The sequence below is a fragment of the Phocoena sinus genome, chromosome 1, assembly GCF_008692025.1.
Source record: "Phocoena sinus isolate mPhoSin1 chromosome 1, mPhoSin1.pri, whole genome shotgun sequence".
NCBI classification, from domain to species: Eukaryota; Metazoa; Chordata; class Mammalia; order Artiodactyla; family Phocoenidae; genus Phocoena; species Phocoena sinus.
Genome location: NC_045763.1, coordinates 2,384,246 through 2,403,836, shown reverse-complemented (window position 1 = coordinate 2,403,836; position 19,591 = coordinate 2,384,246). Strand labels below are relative to the sequence as shown.

At 57.5% G+C, this 19,591-nt stretch overlaps 1 protein-coding gene across 1 annotated transcript; it reads right to left on the bottom strand.

The window, feature by feature from the left end:
• Positions 1–1,496: 1,496 nt before the first annotated feature.
• DFFB (DNA fragmentation factor subunit beta) lies at positions 1,497–19,472 on the bottom strand. The gene is made up of 7 exons (XM_032609164.1): positions 19,179–19,472; positions 16,800–16,926; positions 13,427–13,615; positions 12,491–12,570; positions 10,328–10,498; positions 8,980–9,080; positions 1,497–2,665 (listed from the first exon to the last, which is right to left on the bottom strand). Exons 1-7 carry the CDS (start codon positions 19,299–19,301, stop codon positions 2,431–2,433), a joined length of 1,026 nt encoding a protein of 341 aa, XP_032465055.1. The 5' UTR covers positions 19,302–19,472; the 3' UTR covers positions 1,497–2,430.
• Positions 19,473–19,591: the final 119 nt, after the last annotated feature.

The window sequence follows — 19,591 nt, the reverse complement described above, 5'->3', positions numbered from 1 at the left end:
ATGCGAAACGTAAACCTCACTCCTGGAAGCCTGAGCCCCGCTGGCTTGCGGTCCACGTGGAACCTGGAGAGGTTCCTCCCCAGCCGCCCAGGTTGCTGAGCTAAACCGCAGGAAGCTCCCCCACGTGTTCCAGGCCTTTTTCTAACTGATGACGGACGGTGTGGTGGGCCATCGTCCCGCCCACCCGCCTCCCCGGCGCCAGCTGGCTCCACTGAGTTGCAGCTCTGGTTTCCAGTGGCAACTGGAGGATCACGCTGAGTGCAGGGAACGCGCCCAATGGAACCTGCTGGGTGTTGAAGGTGGCCAGGTGGGCAAGTCCATGTCCCTGATGGTTACTCCCGAGAGTGAGACATTACCAAAAGATAACACCAGGTGTCCCCGTAAAGAGGCGGCTGGGACCAGGGCGGCGCATCTGGGGAACCTGTTCTGTGCTCACGCGTGCAAGGACAGTGCAAAGAAAACACGTCGTGAGGCCAGCCCAGGGTGACGTGAGCAAGACAGATGGAATGCAGATCAGGCCCGGGGGACGAAATAAAGTTTCAAAAAGCGTATTAAAACGCGTGTTAAAATTGCTCTAATTGGGAGTGCTCCGAGGATGTGTTCTGCCGGCATTTAAAATGAACACCCGACCTACAGGCCAGGCCACGTGACACATGCAGATTTTTAGAAACACTTCCTACGTGAATCCACAAAATGACCTACCGGTGCCAGAGCAGTAGGGGTGTGGGGTGCGTCCTGCGAGCATTCCTGCGACTCTGTCGACTGCCATCGACCGCTCATCCCGCTTCCTTGCGCACGTCTGTGCAGGGGACCTAGGACCGGCCTCAGGCACGACAGTTCTCAGAGCTCACAGGACTCGGGAAAGCTGTCGCACTCTTGGTCACCCCGATTAAAATCAGCAGAGAGAAACGGTGCACGGGGCCAAGGCCAGGAGAGACCGGCACAAGCTTCCGGACACCTCTCCCGGCAGTCGCACCAAGGCGGCACGATGTGGGCGGCAGGAGCCCTGACCAGTCGGCTCTTGGGGAGGCCTGGTGCCCGGGCAGCCCTGCGCAACCAGAGGCCGGGGGCGGGGGAAGGAAAGGGTCCTTATGACAACTCTGCTGAGTTGCCCTCCAGAAACATGTCACGAAGAGGTTGTAACAGGCGCACTCCAGCAGCAGAGAGCAGGCAGCCCTGCCCTGGACACGCAGCCGCGGAGCTGGAGGGACGGGGTGGGGGCCACTGGGCCTGGTCCGGCCTCCTTACTGCACAGATGGGACCCACCACGCTCCGGGGCGTCCAGCCTATCCCACGTCCCCACTTCCCAGCACACTAGATCAGTGCCATGAACTGAAACAGCACTTTTCAAATCCCACACTGAACTGGCACCTTCTAAAATGTGTGTATATTTCAGTGACGAAGATAGAATGATTTGGGTCAGCTTCTTAAAAGTCATTGACTCATTTTTTTCCTCATTTTCATCATTCTCAATGAGGGCAAACTTTTTTGACGTGTCTATTTTTAAAAAATCTTTATTGCTTTCGTGATTATACAGTACATGTAAAAATTCAAGTATTATAAAATGTGACTTTAAAAAAGTAAATTTAAAAAAATTATGAAATAAATGCTCATTTCAAAAACTTCAAGTATTATAAAATGCATGATTTAGAAAATTAGTCCTTTGTGACCCAGTCACCCCACCCCCACCCCCCAGGTTTCCTGCTCTTCACACGCAGTGACGGTCTCTGCATGACCGGCACATACGTGTGATACACACCCGTGTCACACTGGGCATGGCCGAGCCACCTGCCTGCCTCGTGCACTTAACAGCCAGCTTCCCACTTCTCACATAAACGCCCGAAACCGTTACAGAGTAGATGTGTCAGGTTGAGTCATGAATTAATGCTATCTACCTGACCATTTTGGACCCACAGAAACAGCAATTGCCTGTGGGTCAGCAGAATGCCACAAGCAGCCCCACGGACATTTGGAGGGTTTCCCACTTTCTGCAGTTAGAAATAATACAGCAGTGAATATCCTTGTATTTTACCCCAAAAGGGTCACGACTCTTTCGAGCATTTAGAAGAGACCAGAGCACGGAGCACTGCATTTGCCTGGGGCGTGGAGGCCCAGAGGAGCTGAGGGCTCACACAAGCTCCCTGAAGCCCGAGTGGCCAGGCGAGAGGGGAGCCGCCTGGCTGGGGACACCGCACACACACATGGGTGAAGCCGGAGGGAGGCCACTCCTGAGCCTGGGTGTCCCGGGAGCCACCAGAATCGTCCTCTGGCAGCTGGGCTTGCAGAGGTCAGGAGACAGCTTCAGAAATGTGCTCAAACCAGAATCTGTAGGAAGATTTTTTTTCAAGTGTTTTCCGGGAATATTGGAGTGGCCAAAAAAACAAAAAAAGGAGCACCTCTTGGAAGGATGCACGTGCTGTCCGGGCTGCATCACGGGCGCTGGCGAGCACGCCGCTTCCTCCGGGGCACCGCCGGGGCTCGGTAGATCCTGCTGGGGTCACAGAGGAGTTTGTGGGTGGTCTTCTTGTGGCAGGCGATGTGGACTAACTTGAGGTTCTCAGAGGTGAAGAGCAGGCGGTAGAAGTACTTCCAGTCCACTTCTCTCCCCTCGGCGTCGTGGATGGCCGCGGCCAGCGTGGGGACGACCGTGCGCTTCTTTTCTATCCTGCAAAGCAAGGTTAGAGCCGCCGTCTCTGCTGTCCAATTTGTCACAATACCCCAGGCACCTGCCAGGCCTCATTTTCTGTTAAACCACAGAGATGGTTGAATGTGGTGTCTACTCGGCTGAGACATCCATCAAGGTTTGGTGGCTTCCAGGAGAGACAGGCAGAGATGGTTAAACTCGGCAGAGGAACTGCACTCAGGCCGTCCCAGACAGAGCAGGGCGGGCGCTGAAAGGGGCTCACCCTGTGGCCATCGAACAAGCACTGGGGCCATCCCTCCACAGGCTGGCGGGGGTGCAGCGCCGCACGCAGCCACGCCCACCGGGCCGGCCAGCCTGGCAGAGCCTGATGCCGGCCACCCGGGCTTCTCACGTTTTACAAGTAGATGGGGGACTTCCCTGGCGGTCCAGTGGTTAGGACTCGGCGCTCTCACTGCTGAGGGTACAAGTTCAATCCCTGGTCGGGGAACTAAGATCCCACAAGCTGCACGGCACAGCCAAATTAAAAAAATAAGTGAATAAAAGTAGGTAGCGCGTACTTTTTTAAATACTGAAAAGTACACAGAGAAAAATGAGAGCCAACCGTAGTCCCATCACACTCACTCACCAACAACTTGGCTTCCTTGGCTATGTGCAGACTTAGCAAAAACTTACCTGCTACTGTACGAACGTTTTTAAACAGAATCTTACAAATGAAGCTAAAGTCACCTCCAGCTACAGCCTTCGCTCTCACTTCCCGCCTTCCCTTCCCAGAGACGATCTCTATTAAGGGTCTGACATGTGTCTTTCCAAATTTCATCCTGTACTTTTATACGCATATGTGTGTCCACTCAAAACAATCGTAATGTTATCTTTGTGTAAACTGCTTTCACTTATAAGCAACAGTTCCAAAGACCTCACTAAGTAACCAGCCTAGAAGCTTGTAAACTTGACAAGATGGAATTGGAAACAGCACAGCTCGGGGGGCTGGCGGCAGCTAGACCGGCATAGAATCCTGTCCCCCATGACACAGAAAGGGTGAGTAACAATAAATAAGTATCTGAGAGTAAAAGAAAGAAGGCGGCTCCCCTCTGCAGACACAGAAACCAACGCTGGACCACAGGACTGAGCTACACTCCACAGCTCAACAGGGTCCCGGTCCTGATGGAGGCCCCAGGGGCCCTACAAGAGCCAGGAGGGGTGGGCCGAGATTCCCACCCCAGCCATTAGGGGAGGAACAGGTGCTGCTGGGGGTCCAGGGCTTTGTGAGGGGAAGGAAAAGCCTCTGCGTCAATTACCAACTGCTGCATAACCAGCCCCCCCAAAACCTAGCGGTTCTGTGGGTTGGCCTGGCCCAGTCAGAGGGCTGCACTCTGCTGGGGGGTTGGCCAGGGGCTGGCCCTTCTCCCCGCGGGGTCTTTCATCCTCCAGGAGGCCAAGTCAGGCTCCCCGGCGTGGTGAATGTGCGAGCCCTTGCCAGGCACCCCCAGGTTCCTGTCTGCTTGATGCAGTGGGGGGGACGAGGTAAGGACACCCGGCAGGTGCTGGTCACAGGGCACCACTAGTGTGACCGTCCTCCAGTCACGCGGAAAACCAGGACCATCAGCCCACCTCTCACATGTCCAACTTTACGTGGTAGGGAACCCGCGAGCAAGGAAAGCCCCCTGAAAGCCCCGGGCACCTGGTGGAAACATGCAGAACCGCTCGGTGGGGACACCCGGGCCGTCTGCAGACACCTCCCACCGAGGACGAACTCACGGCCCAGACACACACAAAGCACAAGGAATGCACTGCAATGCACAGAAGGATGCAGCCAACGGTGGCGCCCCCAGAACCCCAGGGACCTTAACACAGACCACTCCCTCTGCCGCCAACTGCAGAGCTCAGGGCCCCGAGACCACCCTCAGGGTCCACAGTTCGCTGAAAGGACTCGGAAGGCCCTGAGAGCCTTCACACTTACAGTTTACAGCCACGAAAGCATGCAAATTAAAATCATCCAAGGTTAGGGACACACAGGGTGGGGAGTCCAGGGCAGCTCCAGCCGTCCCCTCCCCAGGGAGTCATGGACAGTGCTCCCAGCAGTGGTGGTGACAACACACATGGAGAATCAGCAGACAGGGTCGCTCCCTGAGCCTCAGCATCCAGAGTCTTTACTGGGGCTCTGCCATGTGGGCACAGCTGACCACCCACAGGCTGACCTCATCCCCAGCACCCCCAGAGGGCAAGCTGAAACCACGTGACCCAAACCCCCCACCTTGGTCACACTGTTAGGCTGTCCAGTGATCCCCGGCCCCAGGGAAACAGAGACACTAGCAGGCAGGACACTCCGAGGGCTCAGAGGTGACCTCCCAGGGGTCGGGGCAAAGGCCAGACCTCTCTTTGCACACAACCATAAAATAAGTGTATTTAAAATAAAAAATAAAAATGAGAGCAGACTGGCATGAAGAGGAGCGTTTTTAAAAAACAACCCAAGAGCACTTGTAGAAAGGAAATGTGTACTCAATGCTGAATGCACAGACTGAAGGCATCAGAGCTGAAGAGAGAGTGCGTGAACTCAATGTATAGGAAGTGTATTCGTCAGCTCGGACCACCGTAACAAAATACCATAGACTGGGCGGCTTAAACAATAGAAATCAGTGTTCTCACCGTTCTGGAGGCTGGGATTCTGAGATCAGAGGGCCAGCGTGGCTGGGTTCTGGTGAGAAGTGTCTTCCTGGCTCGCAGACGGCTGCCCCCTCGCTGCGTCCTCACATGGTGGAGAGCAAGCCCTCTCTTCTTATGAGACCACAGTCCTATCAGATCCTCCCTTCCAACCTCATTTACGCTTAATCACCTCCTGAAGAGCCTATCCCCAGACACAGTCACCCTGAGGTTAGGGCTTCAGCACATGAATTTGGGGGACGCAGTTCAGTCCGTGGCAGGAAGTCCCCGGGAAAGGGAATGTGTAAGAGCAGATGCAGCACAAGGAGGACGGAGGAGCTGGTCCAGGTACGTGAGGGGGAGTCAGAGAATCAACGCTGAAGAGCTTCCCAAAATTAAAGACAGACACATCTTCAGAGCAGAGAATACAAGTCCCGGTTAGAATTTAAAATGGAGGTCTGTACTAGATACACATCATTTTCAAAGAGAAAGGGAAAGTCTAAAGCTGCCACAGAAAAGCAGAGGAGACTGTCGGCAGCCTTGTGAACAGACGCCAGACGATGAGGCGTCATGTCTCCAAAGCACTGAGGGCCGAGTGGCCGCCGGCCTGCAGCCACGTCAGCTCAACAAGCGCTCAGGGCCTTTCTACGACCCCCCGACCCTCATCATCGACAGGGAGTGAGCCTGAGTGCCATGTGATCTGTGGGTGAGCGTAATCGAGGACCGACCCCGGGAACACGCCCACGCTTTGTGCAGGGCTCACGGCGAGCAGAGGGGGTGACACCAAGGTGACTCCACGGTGCCTGGGGGCAAGGGGGACGCAATTCTGCTTCCGATGTGCTTCACTCAGGGGCCCCACTAAGGGAACACAAGCAGACATCTATTTCCCAAACCACCGAAGGGTGGGGTGATGGGCAAGGGAAAAGGAAAACTCGGTTAAACACACAGAAAGCACAAAGGAGACCCAAAAGGGAAGGACTGGAATGGTGACTGGGAACCCAGAATAGAGGGCTAAAGAAGTCCAAACACATTTCCTATTTATTCCACCAACACTGGCCACAGTGGCCAGACGCTGTCCCGGCTGCAGAAAGACGCTGGGGACGTGCCAACACCACTGACCTGGCAGAGCCCGATGCTGACGGGGAGCACGGCCGTCACCACACAGGCAGAGGACGGCAGCCGTCAGCTCTGATGGGGCCATCTCGGACCCCATGGGAATAAGAGCAAGTGGGACACTCACCCAAACCCGGAGACATGTCAGAGTCGACAAGAAAGGGGCGGAGAGACAGCAGAGCAGCTTAAATCCAGCCACACAGATCTGAGGCCACTCGCACTCACGCCCCCGCCACTGAGGCTCAGAGGAGGCGTGAGCGACCACAGCAGCGAGCGGGCACCAAGAGAGGCAACTAGGAATCCGGCAGCAACTGAAAACAAATGCCCACTTCTAACCAGTTCACGGAGCAGCGATAAAATCACGATGGAAATGACAGAATCCTTACACCTGAATAACGATAAAATTACCGAACTCACAGGTGGCAGCTAAAGCTGAAACTGATAGCCTGAAATGTATATGTCAGAAAACAGGAGAGATGCAAATTAACTAATAAGCAAGAAGAAACCCAAAAAAGTAGAAAGAAGGGATACAAAATAAAAGGCAAATGAATGAAGTTAAGGAAAAGGCCGAGGATGGTTTTGAAAAGAGGGAGGGAAGCGCTGATCCCAGACAGGAAGACTTCTCGCAACACCGGGTATTGGAGGAGGCGCCCTTAGCCCTCAGGGAACAGGATCCCTGCCCCGCCGCCCAGCCCACACGCCCGGAACTCAGGTGCGGAACATCCTCCCAGGACAGGCTGCACCCCCGTACGTGCACCCCTAAGCCTGCACATGCGTGGTGCAGCCCTTGTGGTGTGAGGGGGCCCAAGGGGTGAGAGAAGAGGGGGCAGGCTGCAGACTGCAGGCCACTGCGGCCACGTCCCGGAGCCCTGAGAAGTCCCAGGAACCTGGCCTGGGCCGCGGTGACACAGTCCAAGGGGGAGGACAGCACGTGCTGTACTGACAGTTTGTTACTCTTTAGTGTTTAACTATTTAAACACGTGGCTTGTGGCTTCAGCCCCATCAGAGTCAGGGTGGGCCTGTGTCCACGTCTCAGGGAAACAATCAGACCAGTGTTTTCAAACCCCCGCTGCCTGCTGTCAAAACTGCATTTTAAATTAAAAGCCAGTACGTGTATCTATGTGGACGTATGTGTATTTAGAAGCAGAGCGGCAGTGTAACTGGCACGTTTCAGGAGACATGACTCAGGGTCTGGCGTGCACGCTGCTGCTTCATCCGTGTTCTCTTCTAGGCCGGCCTGTTTCCCTCCTTAGATGCTGGCGGTGTGGCCCCTAGTGGGCCGTGAAAAGACAGGAGCAGACAGATGGCCTGGAGCCCCGAGATCATCTTGGAGTGCTCCAGGCAGGTCAGAAACAGCACAGCCAACCAGTAGAGAAAAACTAGGATATCTTCATGATACAGGAAGGGAAGGATTTCACACAAAAAAGAAGAGCTACATCTCAGTACACTGGAATTTAAACCCGTGACGATCAAAGACATCCCAGAAGCGAAAGACAAGCCCAAACTGTAAAACCATACCTGTAACACAAAGAGCCACCAAAGAATCAGTAACCAGGACGTGTAAAGAATTATTACACATTAATTAGAAAACCAGAGCCCAGTAAAAACTGAGCGGAGGAAGCAAGAGCCACTTCACAGAACACAAGTGGCCAATAAACACACGGACATTCAACCTTCCTAGTAATTAGGCAAATGAACTGCAACAGAAGAATCTCTTTCTCGCCCATCAGACTGGGAGAAGGCAAAAAGAGTACTGATACCAAGAGGTGGTGAAGCCTGGGGCGCGTGAACCCACAGCCGGTGAGGGTGTCGGTGGCACCACCCTGGAGAGCAACCCGGCAACACGCAGGACAGGAGACAGGGGACGTTAGGAGCCAGCACCCGACGCAGGCAAAAATCCACGTGTAACTTTACAGGAGGCCCTCTGCGTGCAGGGTTCCTTCGTATCCGCGGCTCGGTATCCGCAGAGTCAACCGATGTGGATGGAGCAGTACTCTTGTATTTCCTACTGAAAACTCCACGTATAAGTGGAGCCATGCAGTTCAAACCCCACGTTGTTCAGGGATCAACAAGAAAAGCATCTCAGTTAAAATAATAAAATTTTCCATTTCTGCCCTTGTTTTTAGAATGAGCTAATACACACATAAAATGATCCTGCCAGCCAAGACTTGCTAACCCTGGTTGAAGCAGGAAACGCCCTACACGTCACAATGCAGAGCTCCCACTCCCTGGGCGAGGCAGGGACCCCACACAGCTGCGCCCGTGCCACACCGACCAGGCCGCAGCTGCCGACCACTGCCTCCGCCCACAGGTGGGCGCTGGCGGTGGGAGGGGACGCGCGGGGTTGCACAGGTGCAGACGGGGATCTGAGCCCACCGCGCTGAGTGACACCCGCCACGCAGCCCAGGAGCGTCAGCACCGCATGATCCCGGCAACCCCTTCCACGCCACACGCCCACGACGTCTGTGGGTCCGTGACACGTGCGCTGGGCGCGTGGCGCACCAGGCAGCCGCGGAGGCTGGGCAGCGCCAGGTCGCAGGTGCACTCCGGGTCTGTGGATGTGGCCTTCAGCCCCACGCACTCACACGTGGTCCAGGTTCCAGGTGCTAAAGAGGACGCGGCTCTCTCTGTTACTGTAGGGGTTGATGGAGTGTCTGGAAGCACAGTCGTCCACGTCAAAGGGACCCTGGGCCGAAAGAGAGAAGGTAAAGGCCACGAAGCCAAGTAGCATCTCACTGCCGCTCCGCCCGCGACGGAGGCACCCCTTGGCGGGGCCAGGCCCCTATAAAGAGTCTGTTCAGGAGGTAAAGCATCCTGCCCCGGAACGGCACCCCATTCCCTCATGACCCCGGGGTGACGTTCTGCATCTGCGAAGGGGACAAGTGAGCCTATTAGCCGTTTGGGGCGCCAGCTTTCCCCATGCTGCTCCCATCACACGACTGCTCCCCTCCTGTCTCCTCCACGGCTTCCCGATATTTCCCTGAGACCCTGCACAGGCTGGGCCTCGGAGACGTGCGAAAACATCTCCTCCTCCCTGAAGCCCCCAGCCCCACTCCGGCCCCCGAGGGCCCTCACAGCCGCCCCGCAGGAAGCCTACCGCCCAACTCGCTTAGAGGCCTTTGACCCAGAGCCTGCCCAGGCCGGGGTGAAGGGTCTGGTCTCTGTCCCCGCCACACACTCTGCCAGGCTCCAGGCGCACCCCCCCAGGGGGGAGAGGTCGGCTGCGTGTGAGGTGTGACGCGAAGCCAGCTGGGAAGGAACAGCGTTTGGATGCTCACGGCCCGTCACGCGTGGGAGGGGCTGCCCGGTGGGGGCAGAGGCATGGGGGCCTATGGGAGGGAGGCCACGCCCACCCCTGCCCACTCTGGGCCCAGCGCCAGCGGCAGGAGGGGATTTTACTGGAAGTGCAACGTACAGCTTGCAAAGAGCAAGATGTGCCCTTAGCTGTCTCCACAGCTCAGAATGCTGCTTCCAGCTGATGCCACCCACCACGGTGCCACGCTCAGCCAGAGCCCGAAATGTCACATCCGGCCACCACCCTGCAATCCTGCTGCTCTCTCATCCAGGATTTCCCAGGGGAGCAAAACACGCATCAGCCACCCAAACGAATGCCACCCCTCCTCTCACACCAGGGTGGGGTCTCGGCTCACGAGCAGTTGTGTCCTGCCGCCCGTGCCCGCCAAAGCAGTTCTCAAGTGAGGGCCCTGAACCAGCATCACTGTGGAACGTGTCAGAAATGCAGGCTCTCAGGCCTCACCAGAGCTGCTGCAACAGAGGCCCCGGGAGGCGCCCAGGGGGCTCACGAGCCCTCCAGGGGGTTCTGACACCACTGACGTCTGGGAGCCACTGGCTGAGACCCTCCCTCACCCCGAGGGCTGCCCCAGCTCACCAGGCCCTGGCCGGGGTGGCCCCGGGCATGCGCTCGTGGCTCACCTGACAGGAGAACCAGCCTTCGGGCGTGCAGAGCCGGCGGCCGGCCTTCGCCCCCCTGTCGAAGTAGCTGCTGTTGTAGCGGGCGGCCTGGAGCTTCTGACACATGGCACCCACGACCCGCAGGTACTCTTCCCTAGCCTCCGTCACAACCAGGGACGCGCCAGACGTCACCTAGGAGAGGCAGGGGCACTGCTGGACGCGGGCCATGCGCCCGAAAACCCACCGCCACCGAGGTCCCGGTCCACCAACGCCACAGCCCTCAGAGCCCCCGCCCCCTGGGGTCCCAGCGTGGCCCTGAGGTCGGGGATCCGGCCCCCACCCCCTGGGGTTCCAGCACAGCCCGGAGGTCGGGGGTCTGGCCCCCGCCCCCTGGGGTCCCAGCGTGGCCCCGAGGTCGGGGATCCGGCCCCCGCCCCCTGGGGTTCCAGCACAGCCCGGAGGTCGGGGGTCTGGCCCCAGCCCCCTGGGGTCCCAGCATGGCCCTGAGGTCTAGGGGTCTGAGCTCACACCGACTGTGCCTGTCTGACCCTGGGAAATTTCTCTGGGCCCATAAGATGGAGCTTTGGTCACAATCAGATAAGAACTCAAGCTCCAGGCATCCTGGCCACCCTGTCTCCCAAGCAGTGCTCACTGCTTTGCAGCAAGAAACCCGAGAGGAAGTGTGCAGGTGAGGAGTGACCAGCGCACTGCCGCCCACTGGGGCGCAGGTGGAGAGTCGCACCCATGGGCACAGCTGGGCCCACACTGAGCGCTGGGCAGAAGCAAGGAGACCACCTGGCCCAATGTGAGTGACAGCAGGTTAGCAGATGGGTCATCACTGGACAGGGGGCTGCACCCAGCAGGGGCTGGGAATGATGCCCTGGAGATGCCCACCAGCCAGCGCGGGGAGCGCGTCCTCAGCAACAGAAGGAGCCCGAGGGTGGCCACTTTCAGGCAGAGATGGGGGGCAGGGGGAGAGGGGGATCTGGACCAGGCCCCAGGACCTCAGACACCCCAGTCCTGCGGTTTCCTTCTGTGTAACGGGATCTCAACAGAGCGCGTGTGGGCAGTTCTGCAGCACCGACGTGCGGCCAGGCGCAGGTGAGGGGTGGGGGGGCAGGTGTCTGCAAAGGACGAACAAGACGCCCCACGGCTGACGTCCAGCCACGCAGCATAGGGGCAACAGCGCCCGCGGGCCTCTGCGGGGAGCGCCCAGCCCACCCCCGGGCTCCAGCGCCGGTTCTCTGAGGAGCTGGCACAGAGGGCAGAGCCTGAGGGCCCTCGCCTGCCGCTGCCCCCAAACCCACCCCCTGCCGCCTGTCCTCCCATGAAGGGTGGAAGAGATCCGCCCAGAACCCAGCCTCAGGGGCCAGTCAAGCACCCAGGTTATCCTCCAGAGAGGGGGCAACGCACCCCCAAAGCACCACGGGCACCAGTCCCCTCCGCGGCCTGCCCTGCTGCAGGTCGTCTGTCAGCTGGGTCACCTCCCTGCTGAAAGGGAGCGGGACAGAGTGCACTGGGCCCGAGGACCCATTTCTCCTCGGAGGTGAAGTGTGTCTCCATCGGGAGACTTTCGGCTCTCAACCTGTATCAGCCTGCTTCTCACGCCTCCCGGAGGGGAGCCCAGAGTCAGAGCCTGGACCCACCACGACTCGGAGCCCCTGCTGCTGCTTCTTGGAGGTCAGACAGCTGCGCCTCGCACAGACGGGAAAGTCAACGGCAGTGCTGGGGACAGAAGAGCAGCTGCCCCTCCCCACCCACCGTGTGGGCGTCCATCCAAGCTAACGGTGGAAGGAGACGGCTACTTGGGATGAGTTCATGTCGAAACTGAACCGCCCAACAGATGAAGGCGTTCAAAGGTTGGTTCACTACTCACAGCCCGTAGGGAGAGTTCATGCAGAGTGCAGGGAGGCAAAGTCTGCAACCCCGGACCCAGCTTGAGCTCTGACAAGTGGAAGCCAGATGTCGGCCGTGCAGGGGGCTCCCCGGGCAAGCGGCCCATCCATTGCTGGCTCACGTCCACCTGCACCCAGACTGGCATCCACAGCAGCACCTGCCCCTGAACCCGCACCCACGCCAGCCTGTGCGCTCCTCCAACAGCCACGCTGGCCCTGGAGCAGAGTCCCAACAGCAGAGCCCGCTTCCTAAACCCGCCTGGCACACCCAGCATCAGTGTGGACCTACCTCTCTCAGGTAGCTCCGGATCCGGCTCTCACAGCTGTATCTCAGGTAGCCAGACTTGTTCCTAAACCGGGACTCCAAACCTGCCAGAAGGAGAGACAAGACGCCTGGAGCCCAGGGCCCATGCTCTCCCAGGAGGGGCAGAAGGTGAGGGCCGTTTTGCTCAGCTCCATCTAGAGACGTTCTAATGGGGACCTGCACGCTATCCCTGGATTTTGTTCATTTGTGCAGAAGTCTGGTCCACCGGCACGGAGAATCTCAGAGGCCACCGAGGGGCTCCTGCCTGGTGGCACCTCCAAGCCCCTTTCCCAAGAGGGCTGCAGTCGCTCAGGGCTCCCTCCGCCTGGCTTGAGAGGCCAGTCGAAAAGGTGGGAGCAGCCCAGGTGAATGGATAGAGAAGATGTGGTCCACCCAGGTGATGGAATACCACGCAGCCTCAAAGAGGAAGGGAGTCCTGACACCTGCTTCCACATGGATGAACCACGGAGACATTAAATGCTGAGTGAAGTAAGCCAGATGCCGATCCCACTCATACGAGGCCCCTGGAGGAGTCAGAATCACAGGGACAGGAAGAAGGCTGGGGGCCGGGGCTGCGGAGGGGTGGGGAGCGATGTTCAGTGTGGGCGGAGCTTCAGTTTAGGAAGAGGAAGGTGTCTGAGGACAGATGGTGGTGACCCTGCACAACAAGGGGAAGATATTTAATGCCAGCGAACTATACGCCCGAAAACGGTAAAGATGGTGAATTTTATCTTATGCCTACTTGACCACAATTGAAAATTAAAGAAAAATAAAACAGCCAGTCCCAGGGCTGCCTGGCCCCTGGCCCCGCGCTTGGGGAGCCCCTGGGTATGGGAACTGACACAGATCCCATGTCCCAGCAAGCTGGCCCAGAGGAAGCACTCCCCACCCGCTCCCTCCAGGCCCGAATCCATGAGGCACCTTCGAACCACGGCGCGTCCTCGGCCCTGGTCTCGGCCGCGATGTTCTCACTGACGGTGCCCAGCAGGTCGGCCAGGAGCTTCTGACGCAGCGGGGCCCGCTCGTCCGACAGCAGCTGCCGGGCGGCCTGGATGAGCTCTGCGTGCGGCTCCTGGAACACGCTCAGGAAGCGGCTGATGTCACTCGCGTCTGCCACCGAAGGGAACAGAGAGGCCACCAGGCTTTGGAGCACTGCCTCGGGGAGACCACCTCCTCCCCCGGGACCAGCCAGACCCCTGCCCCGACAGTCACCAGCCCAGGGCTCCGGGCCTTAGGCCTGGCTGCCCGCGCCCGGCTGGTGTGAGGACAGACAGGGAGGACACGGGACGCGGTTTGGACAACGAAAGCCACCCAAGTGAGTTGCCGCCCTTCCCCTCAGCCTTCCTTCCTCCAAGTGAAATCACCTCGTCTTGGAACCTCCCTCGAGACCTCTCACACTCCAGGTTCGTCCCTTCACTGTCCTGCTGGCTCCCGGGGCCTTTCCGCTCACACCCGAAAGCAGCAAGCCCTCCGTGCAGGCACTTGGGACCGAGGGCTTCACAGCGTCCTACAAACAGAAGTCCAGACGCATGCGAGGAACAGGCCGCACGGTCCCGAGGGTCATTCCAGGGATATGGGGCCACTTGGGGTCCAAACATCAATCAGTGTGATCCACCCTCAACAGGCTAACCAAGAAAAGTCACATGATCATAGCAACTGGCGCAGAAAGACAGAGAAAACCTTCAAGACCTAAAGCTTCGTGAAAAGGTCTCAGACTGAACACCAAAGCCATATGCGTAGAAGGATAAAAAGGGACAAGTTGGATTTCATCAAAATTAAAAATTTTACTCCATGAAAGACGCGGTTAAGAAAACGAAAAGACAAGCTGCAGGAACTTCCCTGGTGGCGCAGTGGTTAAGAATCCGCCTGCCAGGGGCTTCCCTGGTGGCACAGTGGTTGGGCGTCCGCCTGCCGATGCAGGGGACACGGGTTCGTGCCCTGGTCTGGGAAGATCCCACATGCCGCGGAGCGGCTGGGCCCGTGAGCATGGCCGCTGGGCCTGCGCGTCCAGAGCCTGTGCTCCGCAACGGGAGAGGCCACGACAGTGGGGGGTCCGCGTACGGCAAAAAAAAAAAAAAAAAAAGAATCCGCCTGCCAATGCAGGGGACACGGGTTCGAGCCCTGGTCCAGGAAGATCCCACATGCTGCAGAGCAACTAAGCCCGTGCGCCACAACTACTGAGCCTGCGCTCTAGAGCCCGCAAGCCACAACTACTGAGCCTGTGCTCTAGAGCCCGCACGCCACAACTACTGAGCCTGCGCTCTAGAGCCCATGCACCACAAATACTGAGCCCAAGTGCCGCAACTACTGAAGCTTGTGCCCCTAGAGCCCATGCTCCGCAACAAGAGAAGCCACCGCAAGGAGAAGCCCACACACCGCAACAAAGAGTAGCCCCAGCTCGTCACAACTAGAGAGAGCCCGCGCACAGCAACGAAGACCCAACGCAGCCAAAAAAAATTAATAAAATAAATAAATTTATTTTTAAAAAATCACATATACTCTTTGGCTCAGCAATTCTACTCCTAGGAATCTTTCTCACAGAAATAAAAGCATAATGGTCATAAGAACATATTTATAAAAAAAAAAAGACAAGCTGCAGACTGGGAGAAAAGATCAGTGTCAACAACACATCTGACAAAGACTCATCCAGAATATATTAGGAAAAAACTCACAAAACTCAACCGTAAAAAACACCCCATTAGACAATGGACAAAAGACACTTCACAGGAAGGTTTATAGGTGGTAAATCAGCCCAGGAGAAGATGGTCAACACCATCCGTCGGGAGGGAAATGCAAGTCAAGACACCATCGCACACCCACCAGAACGGCTAAAGTGAAAAGAGCGACAATGCCAAGAGCTGGAGAGGCCGTTCTCGTCCCTGCTGTGGAGATAAGATGGGACCACAGCTCTGGAAAGCGGCGTGCAGTTCCTTTTCTTTTCTTTTTTAACAACTTAATGAGACTTAATTCTCTAGAAGTACAAGGAGGAAGGCTGCTTGCCACTAGGAGCGCACAGCAGACATGTCACCTTCACTGCTGACAGCAGCGTCCCAACCGAGGGGCGAGGCCACACCTGCACTGCTCTCGGGCTTCTCTCTCCGCCCTTTCGGCAGAGGACGTAGGACAACCTCGGTCCTCAGAGCTCCACTTCCTTCCCCAGGCACCAGAAACATCTCCTGAAATGGAAGCCCCTTTGCACAAGGGCCAGACGACCCTCCCAGGGAAAGAGCACACACCTGGCCACCGGCCTATGGCTCCAGAGTATCACTTGTCATCCAGCACAGGCCCCCCTAAAGAACCAACTCCAAGAGCACCTGCTCCAATAAGGCAGCCCCGACAGGAGCCTAAGGACGGTGTGTCCGCAAACCCGACAGAGACCATACACTGAGCACAGCATCAGCCACTAGCCCATCCCTGAGAAAGTTGATAAAAGAAATTTTTACATATTGAGATGCAGGGACGTTGTTCTGGCTTCTATATGAGTTAACGTGAATTTGATGATAACTAAAACAGCCTTTTTGTGGCTGATCAAACATACACTGCACATCTGCTTTAATTATTAAAGAAAAGGGCGCACTGACCAGAAGTAAAGAACATCCACGTTAAAGATAAAAATTAAATGCCCCTCTTCCTGGGACACCAATGCTGGTTACTCCTTCGATCATAAGGCTCCCTCCCAGGTGCCAAGCCCATGCTGACTCGCTGTGTACGTGCTGGTCTGGTTTTTTTTTGAAACCTCAGAGAAATGCATCCCTGCCTTGTTTAAGGGTCTTTGTTCTGACAAGACATAAAACTGTGCTGAAAACCCTGCTTCTCTGGAGCAGTTTCTCAGAGTAACCTGGGAAGAGGGCTTCTGGGCTATAGTCCTCAGTCTGGCTCAAATAAAACTGTTCTGTTCTTATTATTGATTGGTTATTGATTATTTTCCACAACAAAGCCCAGCAGAACAGGACAGCCTCTCTCTCTGGCTCTGCCTTACCCACAAAACTGGGCAGGCTCCCACCCGCAAAGCCCTCCCTTCTGCCCTTAGGGGTTACTAGGACACTTCAAATGAATGTAAATAAAACTAAAGGAATTTCTTAAAAAGACACATAGACCAACCAGCTGGACCACTGGCCTCCCGGCCAAGAGGATGGACAACACTGCCATCTGATTCTGCCTCTGGGGCTTCCTCCTTCAGAGCCCAGAGTAAGGGGGACCCCTCCCTCCCGGGGCTGGCACCCCCAGGCAGGCCCTCTGCACCTCCAAAGCCACACCAGCTTCCCCACAGATCTCCAAGGTCCCCGCCACTTACAACCCTGCCAGGTCTGCCCCGCAGTGAGAAGCACGAGCTCCGAGTCATCGGGGACACTCCAGAAGTAATCTCCAGTCACCTCCGTGCCATCCTCGTAGAGACACAGGGTGGAGCCAGGAACGGGGAGCTGGGAAGAAGCGGGGGAGGGGAGAGCAGGGTGGGATGCTTACTTCCTGGATCTCGGGCTGCCCAGTCTTGGGGTGGCGACCTGAGGCCTTCCCATCTGCAGCCCTCACAGAGAACAAGAAGGAACTACTACGCTGTGAAGAACCCCACTCGAGATGCAGTCTGCACGGACAGAGCACGTCCAAACAAGGGCACCTACTGTAGGTCGTTCTAAGACCTGGAAAGTCATAGAAATACACACACGGTGATAACCGCTTTGCAGAATTCACCACTCGGACCCTTCAAACCGAGCTCCTCCAGGGCACTTTAAAATCCAAGCCTGTGGGCTTCCCTGGTGGCGCAGTGGTTGAGAGTCCACCTGCCCATGCGGGGGACACGGGTTCGTGCCCCGGTCCAGGAGGATCTCACATGCTGCGGAGTAGCTGGGCCCGTGAGCCATGGCCGCTGGGCCTGCGCGTCCGCGTCCGGAGCCTGCGCTCCGCAGCGGGAGAGGCCGCGGCGGTGAGAGGCCCGCGTACCGCAAAAAAAAAAAAAAAATCCAAGCCTGTTTCCAAAAATGACCCTTGACTGCTTGCACGAAGCCTGTAAACACATCCCCATCAATGAGGCTCATTGCCTGACAGGTGTCAGGACACATCGCCTAGCGCTCGAGTTTCTCCCTGGGCACCAATTAGTTAAGGAGAACATCTTTACTGAGCAGGACCCACCGCCTCTGGCCACGGAAGTGTGATCAGCACACGGGACTCTTAACTTGCTGAGGTTTAGTCCTCTGTTGCTCGACACCAATCAGTTTTATGAATTTATTTTACATCTTTATTCGAGTATGATTGCTTTACAATGGTGTGCTAGTTTCTGCTCCATAAAAAAGTGAATCAGTTATACATATACGTATGTTCCCACAGCTCTTCCCTCCTGCGTCTCCCTCCCTCCCACCCTCCCTATCCCACCCCTCTAGGTGGTCACAAAGCACTGAGCTGATCTCCCTGTGCTATGCGGCTGCTTCCCACTAGCTACCTATTTTAGGTTTGGTAGTGTATATATGTCCATGCCACTCTCTCGCTTTGTCACAGCTCACCCTTCCCCCTCCCCATATCCATTTTTAATAGCAACTCCTCCCCTCTCCCGGACCCCACACACGCACACACAACCCCAGCACTGGTCTAAGCCCAGTGGAGGAAATTAATTCAATAAGGGTAAGAACAATGGCTCAAATACCTAGAATATTCGTGCCAAAGGGCTTTTAGAGGCCTCTGAGCCCAACCCTTCATTCTACACCAGGGGGAACCAGGCAGGGAACGGCCTGTGCCCTGGAGCACTTGAGCCTACGAGCACTGGAACCAAGTCCCTGGGTCTCAGGCCAGAGATGTCGTGATGCTCGCGGTCAGAAGGGGGAAGTTTCCCAGGCCTCTCTACAAAGTCCCCCTGCTCTGACGGGGCCGAGGAGCCAGAGGAGGAGGTTGGGGGCTACTCCGCAGCACAGGAAATGGGAATTCCCTGGGGCCCAGATGTCTCCCAGACTCCCTGGTTTTGAGGCACAAAGCAGCACCTCCTATTCTCCCTAAATTTCTCCCAAGCGGGTGGGCTCCTACGCGCTGGGGCAGAGGCTTCACTCAGGCCATCTGCTGAGAGGCAGCACCAGGCACCAGGACCCAGAAGCCGGGAAGGACCCCAATTCCCCCGCCCCCCGCCTGCAGCCCCCGCACCCGCAGAGGCTGGGCTAAGAGGCTTCCAGCGTAGCTAGACCGGGGTTTAAACACCGGCCTTTCCTCAGTGGCTATGGCACGTTGCTTAGTCGCTCGGTGCCTCAGTTTCCTCATCTTTGAAATGGGGGTGTCAGCGCCCGATTCACTGGGCGACAGGTGGACTCCACGACAGCCCACGTAAGGAGCCAGGATGGCGCCCGGGGTCCGGCACGTGGCCGTCGGCAGTGGTCAGGCTCAGGCTTTCCGCCCTGGGGATATGGACAGTGCCCCCTCCCAGCGACTGTCATTACTCGGGGACGCACTGCGGCTCGGTGCAGCCTGAGATCCGCCAGTGTTGACAGTGCAGGACGACGGGCCAACATCTTCCCAGCTCAAAAAGAGTGCTCTGGGCAGGCTCGCTCAGTCAGACTCGCCCCACCCCCCCACCCACCCCCACCGCCACGCGGCCCGGGGCGCCCGCAAGCAGAGGCCCCCAGCCCATCGGCCCCCAGCTCCTCGGCCCGGGGAGCACCTGCAAGCGGATGGCCCCGCCCCCCGGACCCCGGGGCACCTGCAAGTGGAGGCACCCCTTCCGCAGCACTTCCTCACAGTTCCTGCCCGCCACCCCAAATTTCTTCTGGTTGTGCAGGGCCCGCAGCTTGAACCTCTTGAGTTTCTGGAGCACCGCAGACATCCTCAGAGATTCCGGCCCCGCGGGCGGCGCCTACGCGGCGAGCCGCGCCGTGTGTCCGCGCCTGGGGGTTTCCACGAAGGGGAATCAAGGCCCCGAGCCGCCCCCGCCCCCGAAACTACACTACCCAGAAGGCCCGGGAAGCGGCGGCATGACCCCGCCTTGTGCGCAGGCGCCGTTCCCTGAAAACAACATTACCCAGAAGGCCCAGGAAGAGGCGGTGCGACCCCGCCTTGTGCGCAGGCGCGGAGGGGCGGGGTCGCGCACGCGCGGAAGTCCGGGCGGGCCGGCCT

What these genes read in the sequence shown, in the direction of transcription:
- DFFB (XM_032609164.1), bottom strand. Translation starts at nt 19,301, where the DNA reads ATGTCTGCGGTGCTCCAGAAACTCAAGAGGTTCAAGCTGCGGGCCCTG. An exon ending in AGGGGTGCCTCCACTTGCAG is followed by an intron (nt 16,927 to 19,178) that starts GTGCCCCGGGGT and finishes GCTTCTTCCCAG; the next exon opens with CTCCCCGTTCCTGGCTCCAC. An exon ending in GGGGCAGACCTGGCAGGGTT is followed by an intron (nt 13,616 to 16,799) that starts GTAAGTGGCGGG and finishes CTTCGGTGGCAG; the next exon opens with ACGCGAGTGACATCAGCCGC.